The 24,938-nt window shown below is 36.2% G+C and overlaps 1 protein-coding gene across 6 annotated transcripts in view; it reads left to right on the top strand.

The window, feature by feature from the left end:
• MDGA2 (MAM domain containing glycosylphosphatidylinositol anchor 2) overlaps nucleotides 1-24,938 on the top strand; it is a 783,360-nt gene that overhangs the window by 672,077 nt on the left and 86,345 nt on the right. For all 6 annotated transcript variants that reach the window (XM_070630080.1, XM_070630101.1, XM_070630087.1 and 3 more), the window contains one exon: nucleotides 22,966-23,114. In XM_070630080.1, the coding sequence (XP_070486181.1) occupies nucleotides 22,966-23,114 (149 nt within the window). The remainder of the gene's footprint in view (nucleotides 1-22,965; nucleotides 23,115-24,938) is intronic.

Below are 24,938 nucleotides of genomic sequence, written 5' to 3'. Positions count from 1 at the left end.
AACTGCTTTGTCTACAGCACTAATTAAAGAAATCCTTCGTAGTTTAATCCCTTTCAATAAACATGGCAAATAGGGTTTTACCAAGCAAAAATTTGCCTGTGACTGTTACTCTCACCTCTAGTTTGGAAACATTTGTGCTAAGATTGTGCATCCTGTATTTTCCTTCTGGTGTGTTACAATATTCAGATTGACACATTGGAACTCCTGTTTTCTACATGTTCAACATCATTAGATCAGACACATAAGCAAAATTAGACAGATCCTAGAAAACAAATAAGGCAAAAGTGAGGCATTTTTATGAAAGGGAGCACATGTTATCACCCAGTGAATGTAAAGAAATTTGGAATGCCTGAGAGCTGTAATATTGCCTAAGACAAGATGTTGGAGGACTCTAGAATTGCTTAGCTCTGAAGAATAAAAAGGAAGAAATAGCAACCAAATCAGGTTTGACTCCAAAACAAACATTTTGGTCTTGTTTTCTAATGTCAGATTGAATTATATAGTGTCCAGATAGGTACTATATTTTATTCTCTGGCAATGCATATGTTTGTGCTGTTCAGCTAGGTGTTTCTTATGAGTGTCTAAGAATGAACAACATAAGATTGTGGAAAAATCATTAACTATCGGAAGTAAGAGCAAATGAACTGATGCAAAAATAGTATCTAGTAAAATTCCCTTTGATAACTCTAAAAGATGAGAAACTTCAATGTCAAATTAAATATTTTTCAGGGCTAGAATTCAGTTAAATTTATTAGAATTTTATTTATGATGATACCAGATAGACAAGTGGATCCCAGTGTTTCAGCCAGCTTGTGAATTGCAGTTATATTAAAAAATGTAGAGCAGAAAGTGCATAATATGTCCTAACAACTCTTAGTGTATAGCATTCTATAGTGTACAAAGTGATTCCACTCATTTACTTTTCATCTCAAACAATCTCATTATGTGTGTAGAAGAGGTGGTATCATCCTCCTTTGACAGATAAGCTAACAAAGGCTCAGGAAGCCAAAAATAAAAGGTGTGTCTTCTGATTGTAGATTCAAGCTCTTTCCAATACACCTCAGTGATGCTGTTATTAGTGGTGCTAAAGGAATTTTTATACTTAAGCTAGAGAAAATGTGAGTGAGTCCATGCTGACTCTGAAAAAGTAGAAATAGTAAGGTAAATATTAATTAAGGAAAGTAATGCTATCACTTACACAAATTTTGCCAAAGTATTTCCTTTAATCTTGGATCTAATTTGTACAATATTTTAGATAAATTTTATTTTTCTCTAGTAAACATTTCTTGAGTAATCTGTATTTTAGATCATACTTAAAGCAAAAGTTAAATTAAAATTTTTGTTGTAGTCACAGAAGTATGATGGCTCCTTAAATTCTCTACATTACTCATTTTCTTCTTTACGAAATCATCTAATTCCTCCAGTGAAATATTTGGAGCAGTGTGGCTATCAAAAGTCTATCGTTGGGCTTTTTAAAAAATAAAGCATTGCAGTGTTAAAGATCAGTTTAAAGTAGATTTCAGTCACTTATATTTTGTTAACAACAGTTCAAAATGTAGACAAACTAAGAAAATCATGGTTTTCATCTGATATACTAATTTCTGAGTAACGCACCTGTGGGCTGTAGTAGACCAGAACACAAGAAAACTCAAGTGTAAATGCTTTTTTTTACAGTCTAAAGAAAGGATGAAAATTAATTGAATTTAGTAAAATTAAAGTAGATTTGAAAAGTTAAACATCAAATTCAAAAAATTTGTCCCTGGGCAGAGGGAGGGAACCATAACTGAGAGTTGGACCCAGGGAGTGGAGTTGAGCTAAGGCTGACCACATCTTGGAACCAGGAAAGCAGAATTAGAAATCTGGATGCAGCCAGAGGCAGGATTCAAGACTTAACACTCGGGATGGCTTGTGCTCTGATCTGAATTGTGTTCCCCAAAAATTCACATGGTGAAGACCTGCCCCCCACCATCTGACAGTATTTGGGGATGGGCCTTTGGGAGATAATTAGGCTTTGATGAGGTCATGAAGGTGCAGTCCTCAGGATGGGATTAGTGACCTTGTGAGAAGAGACCGCAGAGACCTTGCTCTCTTGCTCTTTCATGCCACATGAAAACACATTGAGAATGTGTCCGTCTGCAAGTCCAGAAGAGAGCTCTCACCAGACACTGGCTATGCTGGCACCCTGATCTTGGACTTCCAGCCTCCGGAACTGGGAGAAAATAAATTGCTGGTGTTTAAGGCACCCAGGTTATGGTATTTTGTGATGGCAGCCCAAGCAGTCTAATACAGCCAGTCACAATAATAAGTGCAACCATGTCAAAAATCACAGTATCAAAATATGGTCAGGAGCAAAAAATGCAAACTCTCCTGGTCCAGATAGGACTCTTCTGGTTAATTTGTTGTGGGTGTGGCTGTCTCATTCTCAGTAACTACATAAAGATGGTTCTTCAATGCCTGAACAATGTTAACATCGTCTAACCGTTCAGCCTTGTGTAAGCCATTTAACTCTCTGTGACCGTAGCTGCTTTATCTGTAGAATGGGAGATAATAAATCTGCTTCCTAGGAAAGGTAATTTTGAGAGTGTCAAATAAGCTAATGGATTTGATAGTATTTTAAAAGCAAAACAGTATGATCATATAGATATAAGATGGGTGGATTTCCAGATTTAGCCACAGGTAAGCTAACACTTTTTGCTCTCTATCTTGGAAACACAACAGTGAAAATGTCACACAAAAAAAAGAAGAGGGTGGATGGCTGATCATAGAGATGTTGTCAGTAATCAGTACACACTTCAGCTCTGGTCAGGAGACAGAAGTGTGGTGAGATTATTAGGCTGGCATAGAAGAAGCCAGTAACCACATTCTGGGGCGGGTCTGAGAGAGGACTTTGTGTTGTAGGTGAGTTTTTCTTCCCCTTCTGTTATATATTCTGGGTAGGTTATTACCTGACATTACCATGGGGCAGGAAAGCAGCAACTCTAACTGGAAACAACAGGGGCAAAATTGAGAGAGAACCAGAATCTGGCTGGGTAGACAGTGTGCAGCAATGAGGGCAGCCGGTGGGGCTGGCTCCTGGCAGTCCTTCTGTTCTTTCCCTCTGCCCCCATACACCCCTTCAAGCAGACAACTCCCAAGAGACAGGCTACCCTAGGACAAGAGCAGTTGAGGTATTGGAAGCTGAGGATACTGGAGGGAGACAATCAATCCCTGAAGAGAAGAGGCATGAGAAGATAGAGAATAATGGAACTAATGCTGAAACCAGAATCTCTGTCGTGAAGCCCTTTTCTCTTTCCCTAGAGGAGCAGCTGCAGGACTCAGGCTGTCTCACTCCTATGGGCCACAGCAGACAAGGCACTTCGGGGCTCACAGGACTAAAATATGCAGAACTATTGCGAAAGAATGAAAACAAGTAAGATAATGTATTCCTCATTAGATAGGAGTAGTCAGGACAGAAGAAGATTTTAAATAATACAAAATAACATCCTCAAAGAAAGCAGAGATGATATAAGAAATATGAAGAAGAAAAAATAGCAATGAAGAAAAGCGACTTGGTGGTAATGGATATAAAAAATGTAATTGTTGAAACAAAAAAGTAAATGACTAGACTAGATATTCAGAATAGACACTGCCAAGGAATGAGTAGGTTGGCTGGACTATCCAGTTTAGGAACCCTCTCAGAAAACAGCAATAGGAGACACCAATACGAGGTGAAGTTTTAAGACATGCGGAGAACAGAAGCAAAAGTGTAAAGGGTCCAATTTCATTCTTTTGCATGTGAATATCCAGTTTGCTCAACACCGTTTATTGAAGAGACAATTCTTTCCCCGTTATATATTCTTGGCACCCTCGACAAAGATCAGTTGACCATATGTGAATGAGTTTATTTCTGGGCTCTTAACACACACACTCACACAGGGAAATTTTTGGAGGTGATGGACATGTTTATTACCTAGATTGTGGTGATGGTAAGACAAGGTGTCCATATGTCCAAACTTAGCAAATTGTATACATGACTTATGTGCAGGTTTTTGTATATCAATTATATCTCAATAAAGCTGGGGAAAAAAATGAAAGGAAGAGGATAAGATCCAATAAATAAATGAGGAAAAATAAAAGATGATGTTTCTTTTTTTCTTGTAATTTCCCTAATAAACAGCTGTACAAACAGTGGTCAGCAAATTACAGCTTGGGGACCAGGCAAGTATTTTTGTAAATAAAGGTTAATTAGAACATAGCCTTCCCCATTTGCTTATGTGTTGTCTCTGGCTGCTTTCATGCTACAACAGGAGAGGTGACTGGTTGTAACAGCAACCATATGGCTCATAAGCGCGAAACATTTGCTATCTAGCCCTTTAAGGAAAAGTCTGCCAATTCTTGGTTTAAAGCAAAATAATAGTATTACAAGTTAGGATTTATAACATATTTAGAATTAAAATATCGCTTCTCGCCCTTTTGGCTAAGATCAAGTGTAGAATTAAAACATCACAATAATAGCGCAAGTGATGGCATTAATTTGAATTATGTTGTTGTAAATGTATAAAATTTGTGAAGTGGGAAGTGGGAAGTGAATATCGACCTCAGGGAAGCCTGGGGTGAAGTGTGATATATTATGTGATACAATATTGACTCTAAATAGAATCCAAAATTTAAAATTGCATAGTTTTACCATACAGAAACTTCTAAAAAGTTTTTTTAAAAGTGGTGCATTAAAGGGACTAAAATGTATTTGAATTTACTCGAAATATCACAGGAAAAGAGCAACAAATGATCCAAAAAACCACTGAAGGGACAAATAAAATAAACAGCAAGATGGTAAACTTTAACCCAATTATATCAATAACTACGTGAAATGTAAATGAGCTTAAGGCTCCAATTAGTTGTCAAAAATCATAGGACTGGATTTTTTTAAAAAGCAGGCTATCTACACGTATACACTGCTGTCTGCAAGAAACATATGTTAAATGCAGAAACATGAGACTAAACTGAAAATAATGGAGGAATATATAACACGCAAACAGCAAATGTAAGAAAGCTGACATGGCTGCATTATTATCAGCCAAACTAGACTTCAACATAGAAAAATTATGAGTTAAAGAGGGACAGTTAATTATAATAAAATAATTTATATGGAAGACATAACGGTTTTAAATATGTGTCTCTCTAATAATAGCGCTTCAAAGCTCACAAGTAAAAAGTGCCAGGAGAAATAGACTATTCAAATATAGGTGAAGGTTTTAACATGTATCTGTGAATAATTGGTAGAATATGTATCCAGAAAATGACTAATGTTTTAGAAGATCTGAACTATGTTATCAAGAAAATTAAACTAATTAATATTTATAGATCATTATACCCAAAGTTCTAAACTATACATTATTTCATGTGTCCATGGAATGCTAAACCAAGGTAGATAATATGCTGATCAAGGATTTTCCTTATAAAATTGGGAGCAAGACAAAAATACTCATTCTCACCAGTCAGAAATGTCATACTACAGGTCCTTACCACTGTAATAACACAAGAAAAGTAAATAAAATGCATAAAAAATGGAAAGGAAGAAGTAAAACTACTTCTATTTATAGATCATATGGTTGTTTTTGTAGACAGTCCTAAAAAATCTTAAGGTTAATCTACTTGAATTAATATGGTAATTTAGCAATAGCATAGGATACAAAATCAGTATGTAAAATCAATCATACTTCTGTACAATAGCCACAAAAATTTGAAATTGAAACATAAAACATGCCATTTCCAATGACATCAAAATGTGAATAAATTTAATAAAATATGCACAAGACATACACTGAAAAATACAAAAAATTGCTGAGGAAACTGAAATGAGACCTAAATAAATGGAGAAATATACCATGCTCATGGAATGGAAGAATCAGTATTGTTTTGATGCTCAATTTTCTCCACATTGATCTACAGATTTGTTGCAATCCTAACAAAACTCCCAGCATGATTTTTTGTTTGTTTGTTTTTCATAAAAATTGAAAAGCTTACGTTAGATTTTATTTGGAAAGCTGAGGTCCAACAATAGTTAGATCTGTTTGGGTGCGTATAAAGAACAGAGTTGGAGGACTTACACTGCCTGATTTCAAGGCTTCCTGTAAAGCCATAGTAATCAAGGTAGTGTGGTTTTTCTATAAAGATAAACACATGATCAATGTCACCAGCATAATCCATTGGGAAAATGATAGTCTTCTGAATAAATTGTGAATTGAATATCCATGTTTAAAAAATAAACCTTAAACAATACCACTCACTACTCCCAAGATTAATTTAAAGTTGATTGTAAGTGTAAATATAAGAAGCTGAAGCTATAAAATTCTAGAAGAAAACATAGGAGAAAATCTGTGCAAATTTGGAATGGCAAAGATATTTTAAAAAGTAAACAAATAAAATCACCACTCATTGAAAAAAAAAATACATCAGATGTCATTAAAACTACAACCCTTCTTCTCTTCAGAAGACATCATTAAGACATCTATGAAAAGGCAAGTCACAGAAGGGAAGAAAATATTCGAAATATGTGAATGTGATAAAGGGCTCATATCCAAAGAATATGGATAACTTAAAACTCAATAATAAGACAAACTGTGCAAATAAAAATTGGCAAAAGGCTTGAATAGACTTGTGCAAAAGAGCATACAATTGACCAATAATTGTATAAAAACTTGTCTCCCACATTAGTTATCAGAGAAATGGAATTTAAACCACAATGAGACAATACTATGCACACAGTACAATGGCTAAAGGTGAAAAGACTGACAATACCAAGTGTTGGGGAGGACAGAGAGTAACTGAAACTATGACACACTGCTTCTGGGAATGTAACATGGGATTACTGTTTTGAAAATAGCTGATCAGTCTCTCATAAACTTAAACATCTACTTATCAGGTGAATATGCCTATACAAACACAGGCACAAAGTTTAATAGTAGCTTTACTTGTTACAACCTCTGGATAGAAACAACCCAAATATGCATCAACAGGTAAATAGATAAAAACCTTTGATCTACTCATAAAACAGAGTTTTACTCAGTCATAAAAATGGAAAGAACTACTGGTACACACAATGCTATTGATGGTTGGATGGATTTCAGCAACACTGTGTTGAGTGAATAGAACTAGACAAAGAAAGTGCATACTTTATGATTCCATTTATGTGAATTTCCTGAACAGGCAAAACTAATCTTTACTAAGAAATTGGCTTCTTGTTTGGCTGGGGCTGAGGGTGGAGCTGATTGGTTACAGAGGAGCAGGAGGTAACTTTCTGCGGTGAGGGAAATCTCCTGTGTCTTGATTGGGGTGGTGATTACATAGTAAAATGTGTATATTTCTAAACTCATCAAAATTATCACTTAAAATGTGTGCATTTTATTGTGTGTAAATTATACCTCAATAAAGTGTTACTGAATAAGTGGATGATATTTGCCAATTAAGGTAGGGTTGAGAATAGAAGGTGTTTCATAGGATGAATGTCATTTGTTCTATTTAATGTTCTCATATATATAATTTTTCCAACCCATATTGTATTAACATATTCAAGGTAATTTTTTAAAATTAATTTCTCCTCAAGAATCCCTTCTTCCTCTTTCTTCTGCTAACTTCTGAATTATTTTCCTTTAAAGGGAGACACTAGATTGGTTGTCCTCATAGTATTTCTCCTCCCTGTGATAGCCACTGTCATCTTCTCTCACTTATATCCCTTACCTTAAGAGAGGGTGACTGTTACATTAAAAATACAGAATGGCTAATATGTTGGTAACAAAGGTCACATATACATGTTAAATCAGAACTATGTGAACCAGGTTTTGGAAGATTATCATTTTGTAAGTGGGACTGTCTCTGCTGGGTAATAGAGGGAAGAAAGAAAGATCAGCACAATGAGGTTGGCCAAAGGATTCCCAAACTAGTTCCCACTGCTGCCTCATGCTGTTTCCAGGAGGCATTAGTTCCAGTTTGTAGAGGATAAGAAGCAGTCTGAACGCAAATAGTTTCTCCTGAGAGAAAAGAACCTTCATAATATTCACTGACACCAGAGAAGAATAAAACAAAGAAACTCAAATGTAGAAACGCACACATATGCCTTTGAGTATTATATGTTTAGTATTTCTATTCTTTTCTTAAGGGCCTGTTTCGCACTGATTACCACTGGATTTTTCAGTAGACATTGGGTAGTGGTAAAACCAATTGATGAAAGAATCAAAGGACGTTTAGTTCAGTGGAATCAAAGCCATCTGCCAAACCTCTTCAGTGTCTATTTTAGCACTTGGCCTCTGTCCATCGCCCTGAAGGGGTATGATTAAGGGATGAGAACCGTGCAAAACTTGTTCCAAAGGCACGCCAGAAACCAGACTTAAAGTAGTCAAGAGAGAGGTTCCACAGACGAGGCCCACAACCTGATCCGTAGTCTTTTCTCAGGGGAGATTTTGTGACGGAGCCGTAAGTTGAGAAAGTCACTAGAGGTTTTCTTTTTGTAAATTATTCTTCGGTTTTAGACGAGAGGATGTCACCAAAGTCTAATAATTTGACATTGCTTAAGTGAGCATCACTTAAGAAGTCACCTTCTTTCATCATTCTAATGAATTTTGTCTGTTTCTAAAGCACTCATCAAGATGACAGTTACCAGAAGCCTCCGGATTGAACTGCAGGCCGATTCCTGCTTTGAGTCAGATCCAGACCAGTGCTTCTTAGCAATGTGATAAGAACAGTTGTTCTTGCCCTCATCTTTCTTTCGTGCTAGGAGTCATATTCACCGCTCCTTTGGCTATTCTTAGAGAGTCACAGGGATTCAGTTTCAATAACTGGTTTCCTTTATTCACATCTAAATCCACTTTATTAATTCAAGTTATATGTTTTGGAGAAAATAAATGTTCCTAGAAGATAAACAGCATACCTTCTGGGCTCCTCTCCAACTCACTGGAACACTCTTGCTCCCTGCCTAAATGATATTCAGCACGTTCATATTCCACAATGGATCACCCCCATGCACAGCAACGGCGCTTGCCAAGAAGTTAATGCGGTCTATAAGTACACCACTGAACATCCAGTTCCCTCAGCCTGAGAGCCACTGGGTCAGCGCCTCCATCTCTTCCCCCTCCATGCACACGTCCCAACCAATGGGCCTTTAAATGAACACAAGGCTTTTAGACATTTTGGAACTGTTTTTAGGGAATGTATAGCTTTAGGGAAGACTGAATACATTTCTTTGCAGCTTATTGTATATTCATTATTCCTGAGTTAAATGTTTAATGAAATACATGTAGTTCGACTTCCAGAGATTTAGCCAATCCTGATCTTTATAAATTCCTGAGTAGATAATACTTTCAGGTAACAATGTAATATGGCAAATCTGCTTGAGTCCCAGGGGTAAATTTAAGTTGAATTAAATTGTAGTTTAAGTTTCTGTACTCACAGTGGTCAGCATAGGGAAGCAGGGCATCCTTTTTAGATTAATGGAAGAAGCATCTTATCAGGAAATCCACTAGCCTGTACTGTATTTGCACGTGAATTAGGAAAAAAGTACCCCTTTCTTGAAGCAGATGTAGCTCCTACACCAGGGCACAGGTGGTTGCAAGAGGAATAGAGCCTACATTTCAGCCCCTCACCCCTTCGCCTGGCTCCTGCGACAGAGAGCAACCATGTGAAAGAGGTCGGATTCAGAGAGCAGAGGACTTTGGCCAGCGTGGGTTCAGAAGATGGCTTTGTTACTTGCTAATTGTAGGGTAAGTTGAAGATTTCTAATCTTCACTTTCATCTTTCATAAAAGGAAATTGATAAGAATATTCTCATCCTGCAGAGGACTGGGAATGTTAAAAAACATAATGTATGCGAGTTGATTAGCTGGTGCTTGACAGATAGCAAAAACTAGCAACAAAAAGTGCCTTAAAAAGTTTTATTTTTGTCTGAGAGAGGTCAAGCATCAATTCTTCCTGAAGCCTGGAAGGAACTATTTTATTTCCTAGATTAAGATTTCTCCTAATGCTTTAGAAGCCGCAATTAGAATATTTTCTGTGAGCAGGTAGAACACTGGAAGCAAGCTTACAAAGTCAGGAACAGGACAACCACAGTGGAAAACGTTTCACGAGAATTTATCCATCTACACAGATGTATTTGTGGTATATGAAGAGAAAAGAAAACTCCTTCTGTGTCTGATATTGTAAGACCGAACAAAAATAAATTGAATCTCTACTACTACATTGTCTGTGTGATTTTCCCCCTGTTTCTATATACTCTATTTCAGATCTTGTCATTGGTATTTTTTTCACAGACTGTTCCAGTACGTAATTCAGATTCATATAAAATTTCCCCACCCTGTACACAACCTCAAGGGAAAGGTGTGTTGCCTGGTCTCTGACTGTCTCTTTGATCGAAGCTGAAGTAAGAAGGAAAGGACAGGAAAGCCTGAAGTCACTGGCTTTTGGATTCCATGTGGAAAGTCCTTTGAGAAATCCCATAAAAAGTGAGGGAAATGTTTTGGAGGCTTATAAAAATACAGACCCTAGTAAAGAAGCAGGGGTTTTGGTTATTCCTTATATCGGCTCATAAATACTCGCTTGTATATATAAAGGGAATGCAGATAGTATTTCTGCATCCTTTCTGGACCACACAAGAATTAGCAATTGAGCTTTTAAATAAATGGTTGCTAGATACTCCAGTGATTTGATCCTCTAGCAGTATTTCTTAGGGTGTGTGGGGTGTGTAGGGAGCCAGGGGAAATGGAACTGGTCAGAGAGCAAGGATGGACTCACTGTGACTGCAGGACGGGAGCTTTGTGAACAAGGATGCACTCACTACAAAAGAGGAGATGCGTACTTAGCCCAGGATTGGACACCATGTATGTTCAATCCTTTTCTGTTTCTATCTGCTTCTGTGTTGTGAAATTTAATGACATCTATGGAATTTCCTCTGCAATCCCAATTATGTTTCGGGCTTCCCATGCCACCACACGCAGACATAATCTAGAGTTGGCTTGTTCACAAACGTGGTTGCCATATGTGAAAGAAGTGGCCTAACTCTGGAAGGGCAGCCTATGGATCTCTACAAACAAGCAAAAGACACCACAAAGTCAAGCTGGAGCCATCATCGTGATGTAGGCAATGTAGCCCTGCAGATAGCTCCCTTGAACTTGTACTCCCCTACCGGACTGAGGATTGACAGGTACCATGTAGTAATGAATTTTTCAATATAAAATGAGTAAAGAGAGTTTGTATTCTCTCTGCCTTGGGAGTATTTGCTGCAATATTTCCAAAAAGAGAGACTTCTAATAATTTCAGTTTATCCTAACGTTCCTGAATACTCTACAGCCAGGAAGGTAGGGATCGGACCCTCTCAGTTTGAAAGCCAGCATCCTTTGTATACTTAGGTGAATAGTGTAATGTCTCTTCCTTCCCTCAGAATCGTCCTGTGGATCTTTTGGGGGGACGATCTGCAGACCAGACAAGGACAGTCGTCTGCGTTAGTTCAGTTACTATGATGTCCTTATTAACTTTCAAGATTTGCAATTCAAGCCAAGGAATATCCCTCTACATATTTGCCCTTCTCAACCTCTGTGACGACTAAAATAAGTTAATGTTTGAGAAAATATTTCATAAACTGTAAAGTCACGTATTAGTTTGAGACATAGTTTTCATCCCTCAAGATTTGTCTTGCTCCACGAGTCCATGGTGTAGTGGTAAATTATAATGGAATAACTTTTAAATCCCAACCATATAATTGTGGTATGTGTCTCACACACTTGATACGGTAGTGGGGAGCGAAGGCCCTTGGGCAAGCTCTGTGATGTACAGAGGGATACTGAAGTGCAGAATTAAAAAGCTGTCTTTCCTTCTTTTTCTTCATACAAGTTTTGCTTCCGCCAGTAGTCAACCATCTTTATTCCTAGTGGAGCTCTCCAGATTACTTTTCTATAGAACATGTCATTTTTATCCACATAACACTTAGTTAGATACTTCCAAGTAAAATATCAATGGATTTATAGTTTTTATTTCCAAACATTCTCTAAACCCTTATTAATTTCCTATTTATAAGCCAAATGTGAAAGCTAATTGTTTCCTCAAATCCAAATCATCTTTTAAAAATTTAGGACCAGATCCTAATCTAAGGCTATTTTGAAAAAAAAGAAATCTCATATTATTCATATTTTGTGTCATTTTTGGCAAAATACATTCAGGGTTTCAGAGTGAAAGAGTTACTCATTTACGTTGAAATGTTACACGGTAAATGCATACATTTATTTTACATTACCCAAGACAACTATATATATTTGGTGCATAAACCAATAACTATTTCGTGTAAATATTTTCTTTCCTAGTCTGATGCCAAAAGAGGTCAGAAGTGACTTGGTTGTGTTGAAATATTGCTTCATTAAAGTTTAAAGAAAATAAGTGGAAATCACATAAATTTGTCTAGTTTAGTTTTAAAATTGCTTCAAGTTCCTGCGCTTCTAAAGAATAACAGTGAAACCAACTGTGGAACTCTTCCCACAGAGTCTTATTCTACTTTCTCTGCTTTCCTTATTTTTTTGTGGGCGAGGTGCCGTGGGAGATTAATGTTTGTAGAATGCTCACTCTTTCCCCAGTGCTATGATAGTATTTGATATAGACTCTATGACATAATTTAGAGAGAGTAAATTATATATTTGATCCATCTGGATCTCCAGAGATATCTTTTAATCCAGCTAACTTCATAAAATAATTGTTGTTTTTGAGAACCAGAAAACCTAATTGAAAGACTACTTACAAAATGATTCTATTATTATTATTATTATTTGCTGATACACTATATTCATTAATTCTTTATTATATTAATAAAGAATCTTGACGTATAAGGCAGATCCCTGCTCTAATGAAATCATGAATTCTTCTGAGAAGTGTCTTCAATCGGGGGAGAATCGTTTCAACGGGAGACAAATCACGGTAGCTTCCAGGTGCTGTGAATCTGTGCGGCTTGAGCATTTAGTGGTTTGGTAAAACAGACCCTTTTTTTACAAGAAGTAATTACTCAGCCATATTATTTCTGAAAACCTGACTTGGTTGCCTACCTATTTCAGTCTGAGTGATATGTTTCCTAATAGCCAATAGCAGGATTCTTGGTAAATTACAGTTTTTGCATCTGATCATCATTTTCGTAGTTTCTGCCTCTTTGCAAACAGGCCTGGAGACCATCTTCCTAAGCTTTATTTGAATGGCCTCTGCCTTCCTAGAGATTAGGAAAGGAAAAGGCTAAATTATTAATACACGAAGATGGTCTTAGGGGAATTTATAAAATTGGGCCTGGTGTTCATTCCACATTGCAAATATTGAAGAAATATGTTTTAATTTGGACACTTTGAACTCATTATGGTGAAATAGTTTCCCAAGTAGATATTTCTATAAACATATTTCCTCTAAATAGCCAATCATTTAAGTATATGTAAAGGAAAATTGAATTATATGATAGCATGTTATATTCAAGTGAAGTTAAATTATTGAGCAAACTGTAAAAAGAAAAAAAAAATTAACCTTTCTTCCCTAGAGTAGAAATATTTGTGTTAACATGACCTTATCAAAGCTCTCTAAATAAGGTTTTTAAACTACAATCAGAAACAAAAACATGTAATATGATATTAACTTTACAGTAATGATCCCATTTTATTTTCTCTTTGCAAAAGTCATCCTAAATATTTCATCGGTGGGCTAACATGAAAACCATAGGAAGGCCCAAGGAAGGCTATTCTTGGCTGGTAGCATTAAATTTATTTCATGGCTACAATTAAATTAAAATGGTTTTATTTGAAGATACTATTTATAATACCACAATGCTGATTTTTTAAAAATGTTTATGCAGGTGAGAAGGGAAACCTTAGGATTATTCTAAAACAAAGAAGCTGTGGTTGCTTTACATTGCTCAGTCTCTTCTCCTGGCCCCAATTATATGATGTCCAAGTCTGGGACAGGGCCTCTGACCAGAGAAAGAAAAATGATCCTACAGAAAATGTTTTCAGGAATTCTTATACGTTGGTACAGCATTACAATGTGTTTTCCTAATTAAATGCAAAGTATTATACTATAAATGATTATGAGCGAAGCAGGAGTAATTAATGAAAGGAAAGATAGTCATGATTTGAGTACCAGATGATGGATACGAATTGAGAAGCAGATAGAAATTACATGAGGAAAGCATTTCGGTGTAAGAGGTCAAGAAGTGTGAGGATAAAACTAGAGTTTTAGAAACTTTCAGCCATTGACCCACTGAGTCACTAGAGCGTAGGCAGGAGAAATGCAGTCAGAAGAAACATTCACTGATTCATTCATGCAACAAACACTGAGTTAGAAGTCTCCTGTTGCTGTGAAGTGAGGGGTGAAATGAGACATTATTGGAATAAACTGTAAGTGAAACAAACAGTAGACGGTGTAGACGATGACTCTGCAAGTGCAAAAGAGAAAAGACGCAAAGATGAGCGCACAAGGTTTCCTGATATAAAGGAACTTAGCTGTAAATGCTATAAGGCTTGTTCCCACGTTCTACTGTATCTCCTTCAAAAGATGCTTTATAAATATTATTAGGACTTTATCAATTCATAAAGTAAACTCATGACCATATATTTGTTGAAAATATTGTTCTAATGACTGGATTTTTTTTTTTTTGAGGAAGATTAGCCCTAAGCTAACATCTGCCAATCCTCCTCTTTTTGCTGAGGAAGACTGGCCCTGAGCTAACATCCGTGCCCATCTTCCTCCGCTTTCTATGTGGGACGCCTACCACAGCATGGTGTGCCAAGCGTTGCCGTGTCCGCACCCGGGATCTGAACTGGCGAACCCCAGGTTGCCAAAGGCGAACTTAACCATGAACTTAACCACTGCGCCACCGGGGTGGCCCCTAGATTTTTTTAAATGATGCTAAAATTTATTTTTTTTAGTTTTTCCAGGTAGAAAATAGGAGCACTAACTATAGTACAGACTGTTTTCTATAAACCATTTTTGAAGAGTGAGAAACCTATTTCTTTAGCAGTTTTATTTTGAAAAGGCATAACCGATGAAAGAAATCATAATGTAACCAAAGCAACTATACCTTATGCTTGGACAAATTTTAAAGCTTTCTATGGAGAGCTCAGAGATTTTTAAAGACTGACAATGTTGTCAATAATTTTATTAGTTAGCCAGTCAATAAACCTACTCTCCTCTCCAGGGCTGTAAGTTCCAAGGAAGGTCTTGAGTACTCAAGTGCGGTCACTGGGCAGTCTGCCTCAGTGTGATATTCACAGCTCTGTCTCCAGCAGATGAAACTGAATCCACATCAGGAGTGAACAAAACCAATTATGTGGCAATTTAAAAATAGTGTCATAACAATGACTGGTCATTTGAAAACATATTGTTTGTCTTTAAATGAGAATGCAAAGTATGAATAAACACTTAGCTGTCTCAAGTACAAAGGCATTTCACCTAAATGATTTAGTTGGGTTATCAATTGTAACACATCTTGTAACTTTTTGTTTACAAACTCTAAATAATCATTAACTGTAAGATGTTGTCATTGACTTGGAAGCTGTATAATTTAGTTGTTAGGTTTCTGTTTCCTGCACACTTATTGACAACTTATCTCTGTTGAATAAACTCTTAATGACATTCAGTTTGATTGCTGCTGCAAAATCAACCTTATTTCTAAGATAAATTGTTCTTCATCAGATACAATAGTTTTTTTGTTAAGTATTACTGATATCTTTTCCATTTCTTCTTCATATTAATTTACCACCTTTCTAGTCAAATGAGAATAGGTCGACTCCATCAGTTCAGTAATAATTCCTTTATTACGTACTTTTATTGAGATAAGGCCTGATACTAAAAACAGAAAACTAAATACCAAGTGTAGGTAACACAGATGAGTACATTCATTCCTTTTAAAACATTTTCCTTTGACTTAACAGAATTAAACCTTTTTTGTCCTCAAAATACTCCTTATGCCCCTACTTTCATGACATGGCTTTGAATCAAAACAGTAAGCTTTCAGGAGAATAGGACCCCAAGAGGTCATGTCATGCTTCACTCCTCTTCAGGATGAGATGTATAAAGTCGTTTCCACCTCAGTTAGAGACTCTTGTGTCCGGTCCGTCTCTGAACATGGAAGATGTAGGCGTCCACCCACAGGACCCAGCAGAGGACAAGTGCTGATTGGTTGTTTATCTGTCATGATTTTTGAACTAATCAACCTTTGTTCACTTCCCAAATCACATCTTTTTTTGGAGACAGTATCCTCTTACTGGTCTCCTGGCAAAGGTTTCTCATTTATCCAATCCATTCTCTTCTTTCCCACTAGTTATAGTTGTAAAATATAAAGGGAATTTATGCCATATTCCTGATTAAAAACTTTAAAAAAATCCCCATTTCTGTAGAAGCATTTCTTTTCTTTTCTTTTTAATATGACTCAAAATTCATTAGTTTGAAGAGAAAGTAATTATGGTTCTAGCAATGGCATGTTCTTTCTTCTGCCCTGTAGAGGAATGACAGAGAGCTGTATAGATTTTTATTGTGTATTATATCTAGTAGATAGTAATGAGTCACCTGCTGCCTCAGCCAGTCTGTGTGTCTAAATGCAAGATGACCCTGACCCCAAAAGTGCTTGACAGTGTCGGTTAGCTGCACTAAAAGTGCGCACAGCCAGAGCTGTGATTCCTGTGAGTTTTAGAAGTCATTTTTTTTTTTTAATCAGTGCATCCCTAGTGTTTAAGTTTGTCATAGATATCTGTAGCTATTCTTCTCCTACTAGTAAATTCACATTTGAAAAGTTTTGAATTCTTTTGTTTTTTTGTACTTTGCAAATGTATTTTTGTGAAATCCCTTTATTATTATCACTTTGATTGTTAATTTAGTTCTCATTCAATTCTTTGATATCACTGAGTTCCTTTCCCACTGGGAAATGAAAACCAGTAGACTCACTATAAAATCTTTTCTCCCACTTAAGTCTGTACGCGTTAAAATAGTTGGAGGCTAAGCGGACTACAGGGTAAATATCAAACATCTTATCACAGCAAACAATGCAGTTCAGAACTTCACACTGACCTTTTCTTCCCGCCTTATCCAAGCACGTGTGTTGTGTCGGCCAGTGTAGCAAAAGCTGCTGAGACTATCCCTGTTCTTCAAAGGGGCACAGTTTGGTTGGAAAGATTTGCACAGCATGTTACAGCCATAGTAGGTCCTTTAGTAGTTCTAGAATATTATTTATAATATATTCATTTTTCTCCACCTAAGGCCATGCTTTATTTCTTCTCTTCCTTATCCCTCCGTGAGCCACCATTGTCTGTCTGAGGAATTTCCTTTCCTTTAAGATCGATAAAGATGTCAGATGTGTCCCCCATGAAGCCTACCCCTGGTCCCGATTGAGAGCGTCAATTATTCTTTCAGAGAATGTCCCATAGTGTTTGTTTACTGTTCTCTATTGGATTTCCTCAGTTGGTTTAAGCATACTTACTTATAAATTCCATTTCATGTTTCTATGACCTGTAGCCTAACCTGCTATGTATTGGCCTTCTTAGTCACTCACAGTGGAACGTTTTCTTGTGTGATAGTAATGTATTTTGAATTTGTATTCATTGAGATTTGATTTGGAGAAATTCTCTGCAGTCTAGTTGCGAACATGTCTTTCAAGAACAACTTGATGTGGGATCTACTCAAGCACTCCAGTGGTTTGACAAGCCAAGGATGACTTTTTGTTAATGTAAATATTTTTTCATCTCCCTATGCTGGAGAGGGGCGTTTTTTTTCTAGTCTACCCTATGTCTGAGATTGCTGTTTTTACTGATCTTGATCATATGTGGTGGCTTCATTTCCAGCTTCCCATCTTGTGCTGGCCCATTAAACTCATCTCCTATGGGCCTAAAATTCTAGCTCCCAAGGGTACAAAGACCAACCATACTCCTTTTCTCCCTAAACTCTTATTTGATGTCTGGTTTTCAGTTCTTTTTTTCTTTTTTTTTTTGACCCATGAAGAATAATTCCCTTTCTTGCTTGCAAGCTTAGGTATGCATCTAAAAAGGATTTTTATTATACTTTAATCTAACATTTTTAGATTAGGAAAGAGACATGTCATAGCTTCTTATTGTCTCTTTTACTTTGAGCTTTATGCGTAAAATCTTGTTTTGAAACCTCAATTTAATCACTTTTCAAAAGTTATTTGCAAAATAGAGTAAATGTACTTTTATATAGATTCTGCTTAAAATTTTGAACCATTAAATTTCTTCTCTATATATAACTTAAAAATATTTCAAAATCAAAGATCTGTATATAATCATACATAATGTATCTAAAACTTATCTGTCAGTTTAGATAAACATAGTTCTAGGTGAGTTAGTCTAATGAGATTCAAACTGGAACAATTTTGGCATAGAAATAAAGCTAGAATATGAAAGAGAAAGAAAATTTTCTTGGTCTGCTTGGTGGAAGGAGGAAAAAATGGCCTAGAGGATGAAAAAGAAAAAAATATTATGAATTCTTTCCCTGTTCAACCAGCAGATGTCATGTTTGATTGTCAGAGGCTAAGATTGTTATAAGGATATTTCCTTGATATGACTGCGTGCATCTTAGAAAATGAATGTATAAACATTAAATATGATTTCCTCTGAAATCAGAGGAGAAATTTTGGGTTTTTTTTTTTTACTTTTAAGATACATTTCTCAAATGAAATCAGAAAGTAAAGTTTATCCAAAAGAAGTTTAGTACAGAGTATGCTCTGAGACATAAGCGAGCATATCTATATTTAACTATAACTACTCAAAATTATTTTTATCAGTAATTATTTATAACTAATCAGTATTATTTATGCACCATCTAAAACATTTTTTCCACTTTTACTTCTAAGGTGGTGCAATTATTCAACTAAAATAAACTTTCTCTATTTTTCTTTAATTTCATGAATCAAAGTCAAAATTTGTAGTGTCCTGTTGTATTTGATTATTTACCTATATCAACTTCCATTTATCATCTCTATTGTTTTTCTGTCTCTAAATTTCTTTATCTGTCACATAAGACATTAGAATAGATCATCTCTCAATTATTTTCTAATCTAAGATTCCATAAAAATTATCACATGTAGTCACATATGTAATGCAGATATATCAATGTGGACAAAATAAAGTATTTAAAACATCATTGGAAAGCCTTTGAATAGTCGGCAATTAAATATAAAATTGATGATAGAATTTTACATCAAAACAATCTGTTTGGAATATTTAAATGATTGTTAGATTGAAACTTAATTTTTCCAACACTGAAAATAGATCTTATTAAACAAATTCATACTATTTACAAGATCATGAGGATTTTTTTTTAACCTCAGGGTCAAACTACTTCAATAACCTTGAAAGTTTTATTTAGATAAACAATTAGTCCTAGAATTATAGCAGTTTGCATTTATGACATGTAGCCACTTGCTCTCTTGGCAGTCAACAAAAAGCAAGATTAGACTACAAATAATAGAAGCATGAAATGGAATTTATAAATAAGTATGCTTAGAACAATTGAAGTGATGCGATAAACAGCAGGCAAATGTTTCATAGCACTCTGTAGATTCGAGACTGAGTGGCACCTTAATGGCCACCTTGTGGACAGTCGCCCATCTCAGCCCTGCTAAATGGTTATTCGGTATTGACTAATTACCTCCAGTGAAGGGAAAATCATAGTCTGTTGGGGTCTGCCACTCCATATTCAGAGAGGATTGGTAGAACAGTTCTAAGTCAAAGTATGTATCCTTTTAAGAGCCACTCGCTGGTATTCACCTTATTTCATAGGTCTGCTAAAATGTAGTCTGATTTTCTTTCTCTGTAAATAGTCTCAACTCTTAGTAAACTCCCTTTGCTGACTTTTGAGAGTCTTTTTTTTTTCTTTTCCATGCCAACTGTCTTCTGGTTGTGGTTCTATTTTCTCCTTGTTTCTATTTGAATGCATCTTTCTTCTTATGAAAAAAAGTGATGCTTAGAACTAAATCTAATATCCCTTGTATTTCACCTTTGGTTCACAAAGGACCCCCACCCCCCAAAAAAACCCACTGAGAGTCTTACCTCCTCAATTCAATCTAGACCCTACTCTCTAAGGAAAACACTCTAGGTTTACGTTACTCACTTAAGCAGCTCATTCGTTCATTTATAGGTTTTGGAAGCTTATTTTTCACCAAAAACCCTAGCTATTTATCTAGGCGATCTCTAAATTCACCTCCTCAATAACTTCTTGGGAAATTTAGTCTCCAATACCAGTTGTCAATGATGTGTCAGGTGTTGATTTCTTCATTCAGTATACTGTTTTGCTCTCATCTAGATTTTGCTCTTAAGTGTTGTGAGTATGAATGTGTACCATCATTTAGTGATGAGCAAAATATCATACAAGATAAAAAGTAATAAAATGAGCACGATGGCTCATTTCTGGAGACCTCCTTCTAGGCAAAATTCTTTGTATAGAGTTGATAATATATTTTCAGTTCAACTGAATGATTATTCACACAGAATTTTCCTTTAATGCACACATGTTAATGCCGGAGACTTTTCCAAGTGTTACTGAAATTCAGATATTTAATTCAACATACAGTAGCACCCCCCCATATTGGCAGCTTTACTTTTCACAGTTTCAGTTACCCGGAGTCAACCAGTCAACCACGTCTGAAAATATTAAATGGAAAATTCCAGAAATAAACAGTTTATAAGTTTTAAATTGCAAGCCATTCTGAGCTGCTGTAATGAAATCTCTCCCCGTCGTGGAAGTGAGTCATCCCTTTGCCCAGCGGATCCACACTGTACATGCTCTCCACTCCTTGGTCACTTAGTAGCCCTCTGGGTTATCAGATCGACTGTCCAGTATGGCAGTGCTTGTGTTCAAGTAATGCTTATTTTACTTAATAATGGCCCCAAAGTGCAAGGGTAGTGATGCTGGAAATTTGGACATGCCAAAGAGAAGCCATGAAGTGCTTCCTTTAAGTGAAAAGGTGAAAGTTCTCAACTGAATAAGGAAAGAAAAAAATCGCATGCTGAGGTTGCTAGGATCTACAGTAAATTTTGTTACAGTTTATTGTTATAATTATTCTATTTTCTTATCAGTCGTTAATCTCATACTATGACTAATTTATAAACTAAACTTTATCATAGGTATGAATGTACAGGAAAAAACCTAGTGACTATAGGGTTCAGTACTGTCCACGGTTTCAGGCACCCCCTGGGGGTCTTACAACATATCCCTCACAAATAAGGGGGGACTATTGTATTTGATTTTATTGGTAAACTTGTCAAAAATTAAGTTCAGTTCATCTGACATTATTTTTTCCTGATGAACCTCTCCAGGGGAATAGAGACCATCACTTTCATTCTTAGTGTTCAAAATCCACCCTTTAACTATCTAAAAATTATTATAAGTTGTTATGAATCAACTCTTCTGCAACCTCATAGATAACTAATGATTAAGAATATGCAAAACCAGGGGCCGGCCCCATGGCAGAGTGGTTAAGTTTGAGCCCTCTGCTTCTGCGGCCCAGGATTTTGCTGGTTCAGATCCTGGGCATGGACATGGCACAGCTCATCAGGCCACGTTGAGGCAGCATCCCACATGCCACAACTAGAAGGACCCACAACTAAAATATACAACTATGTACTCAGGGGACTTGGGGAGAAAAAGCAGAGGACAAAAAAAAGAATATGCAAAACCAGGTAAGAGAAGTTCCTGCATACAGGGACCCCGGAAAAAACACCCAGCAGGACATTTAATATTTAATCTAATTTTTAGAAAAAGAAAAAACAGAAAACAGATGTTGAATGAGGACTGATAAATGTACAACTTATTAACTCATTACCCAGTAAGAATTTCAAAGCTATTCAAAAAGTTGAGAAAGAAAATGTAAGCAATTTCTGTGAGGACAGAAGCATAGCTCCTCATTCACTGTCTCCCCAACGCCTACCTCGTACGCTACGTGGCGTTTAATAGGCTCTCTCTAAATACTGTCATTTCGATAAATAAATATATTTATTTATTTTTGAAAAATAAATGAAAGGTCTGAAAAAATCTATATTTCAGAATATCAGGAACTTGGATCCATAATTCCAAGTGGTCTGTGCACCTTTCAATTTGGCAATTAAAAACAAAACTGAGATGGTTTATATATGTTGTATATGCTATATTCACTTCACATGCCCTTAAAATCTAAATAAAAGCTTTTTTGTTATTGACCAAAGTTCTTGCGTTATTGTTAAGGTTTTTTTTGGTTAATTTCAGATTTATTGACCAAAGACACAGATAACATAGACACAGATATTCATTTTTACTGATTTTTCTTTTTGACAGATTGATCATACACTTGTTGATATACTTCTTTTGACTTCTAGGATGTTCCAGGCTTGATTTTCCTCCTGATTGTTCATCTCAGGCCTTTGTGGAGGTTCCTGTCTCCTCCCATCTCTCTCAACCTTGGATTCCCCGGGAGTCAGGCTTTAGTCTTCTTCTCTATCTACTCACACTCCCTTAGTGAGCTCATCAGTTTCATGGCTTTAAATTTAAAATTGGTCTATATGCCTCGGATTAGCAAAATTCTATCTCCAACCCTGGCCTCTTCTGAGTTCTAGACTAGTCCATCCCACTTGATGTCTCCATTTAGATCATTCAAAGTCTTCAAAAATAACTTCCTGGTCTCCCCCCCTCCCACATTTCATCCTCCCATAGCTTTCATGTTAGTGGATGGAAACTCCGTTCTTCCAACTGCTTAGGCCAAAAAATTTGTGTCATCATCGGTTCTTCTCTTCCTCTCACACTGCTCATCCAGTCAACCAGGAAGTCCTCTTGCATCTATTCTCAAAATTCTCAAGAAAATTCTTTAGATTTTTATAAAGTGACTTTTCAAATACACGAGTTACTTATGGAACACATAGTAGAAAGTGGTAAAAGGTCCAAAAAGAATAAATATGTTAACTGTAATATGGCATCATTCAAATTTAAGTACTCTTTCTGTTTTTAGGAAAGGCCTATGCTCCGGAATTCTATTACGATACCTACAACCCTGTGTGGCAGAACAGACACCGAGTTTATTCCTACAGTCTGCAGTGGACACAAATGAATCCCGAGGCAGTAGACCGGATTGTTGCATACCGGTTGGGTATTAGGCAGGTGAGAAAATTAATCGGCGTCTTTTTTTTTGTGATCCTCTGTGCAGACCTTGTTGCTATGATTTGTTGGTATAACTTTGTAATCATTTACATGAATTCCAGAATATTCTTTCCTATATCAAAGATAATATTACTCTACACAGAACTGTTCCAAATTATTTACAAATCTTTGAAATTAACTTATGTATTTTCCACTAGGACAGCAGATATATTGAAGTGACATCCTTTGAGCCTTCTGAAATCCTTTATCACTATATATGCTGTAGAAATTGCATGGTATATAATTACTGTGAAAGAAACTTATTTAAGATGTGCTCACACTTACCTATACTGCGTAATTCTTTGTCTTATGTCCTAAGGAGCTAGAAGTCTTGCATATTTCTACTCTAAGGGGTTCCAACTTACACAGGATGTTTTAAAAGTTAATTTAATGTATCTGAAGAATAGAAATATTTTAGTAAAACGAGAAGAAGCAATCAAGTACGCTATTTTCCTAAGGTGGCTGAAGATCATGGATTATGTGAACACACTGTATCTTCTTCAGATGAACTACTGTTAAACTCAGTTATCCTTTGTTGATACAAGTGATATTTTTGAAATTTATATGTTGGTCTTTACATTGTTTCCTGTTAGGTAGTTTGTTTTCTGTGGTGACTGTTTGAGCCAAACAAAACATTTTTGAAGATTTATTTGATTACTACATAATCTATTAGCACTCCCTCACAACTTTGTATTATCCACAGATTTGTCAAGTGTGCTTTTCACTTCCTTAACTAAATCACAAAATAGCATTTTGAATTTGGACAGTAAAAAGGACAGAATTTTCTTGAAGAACAACTGATCAATCATCCGCAATCTGTTCAGTTGTACTATCGTAAAACCAGTGTTTTCCTATCTTGTTCACAGAGTTCTAATAAAAGACTGTATAAGATATGTCATTCAAATTAAGATCCATTGTGAGTTGAATGTTCTTATCCTACAGGTCTAATAACCTATTAAAAAAATCTTTTCCTAGCAAATACTTCCTGCATTTGATGTCCCTGCTTCCTTGTCTGAGTGTTCACAGGTCACTGCTAGAGCAGACAGCAGGGGATCACTCAGAAAATTTCTCTCTTATTCTCCCTCATTTACTTTGGTCCCTACGTAAGTCTGAGTAAATTCCAAATTCATATCAAAATTGTTTGTTCTGCTTGTTCTAATTTGATGACAGTTTTCCTTGATAGAGAAGACATAAACAAAGGGAGCGGAGCAGCTCTTTCTCCCTCAGCTGGTGGGATTATCCCTTCCTTTGCTTTTGTTAACACAGCTAAGTTTTTAGACCTTTCATGTTTGGAACATCGTAGAGCATTGTTGACTTTAGACACCCCACACTCATTTTCCAAGTCCTTACGCCTGATTTTGTCATTCACATTCATCTTTTATTATCTGTGTTTTTTTTAAAAAAAGATAAGAACCTAATCCCAAATTGCTATCTGTAAAATTAAACTATTTTCTTTAGCTGTCTTTTCCTTTTTTCTGGATATAGTTTATTTGCGATGGTAGAGTCAGATTGTCATCTTTAGTTTCTCACTTTCTTCCTCTGTTGTATTTTCTTCAACTGTCTGGGTGACTGCCCATTGCTCCCTGTGTGCCGAAGGGCTGTCTATTTCAAGTCTGCGGAGTTTACCCAGCTCCGCTCATCATTCCCCTCCTTTCCTCCAGGGTTCCTCAAAACCTTTGTTCCCAGTGTCTCCATTGTGTATGCAGGTCACCTTCGCCATAAGTCAAATTGAACAAAAAGTGGTTACCATTGGAGGGCTCCCCCGAACTCAGCAGATTCCAGCAG

Source organism: Equus przewalskii, chromosome 1, assembly GCF_037783145.1.
Source record: "Equus przewalskii isolate Varuska chromosome 1, EquPr2, whole genome shotgun sequence".
Taxonomy (NCBI): domain Eukaryota; kingdom Metazoa; phylum Chordata; class Mammalia; order Perissodactyla; family Equidae; genus Equus; species Equus przewalskii.
This window is presented reverse-complemented; position numbering and strand designations above follow the sequence as displayed.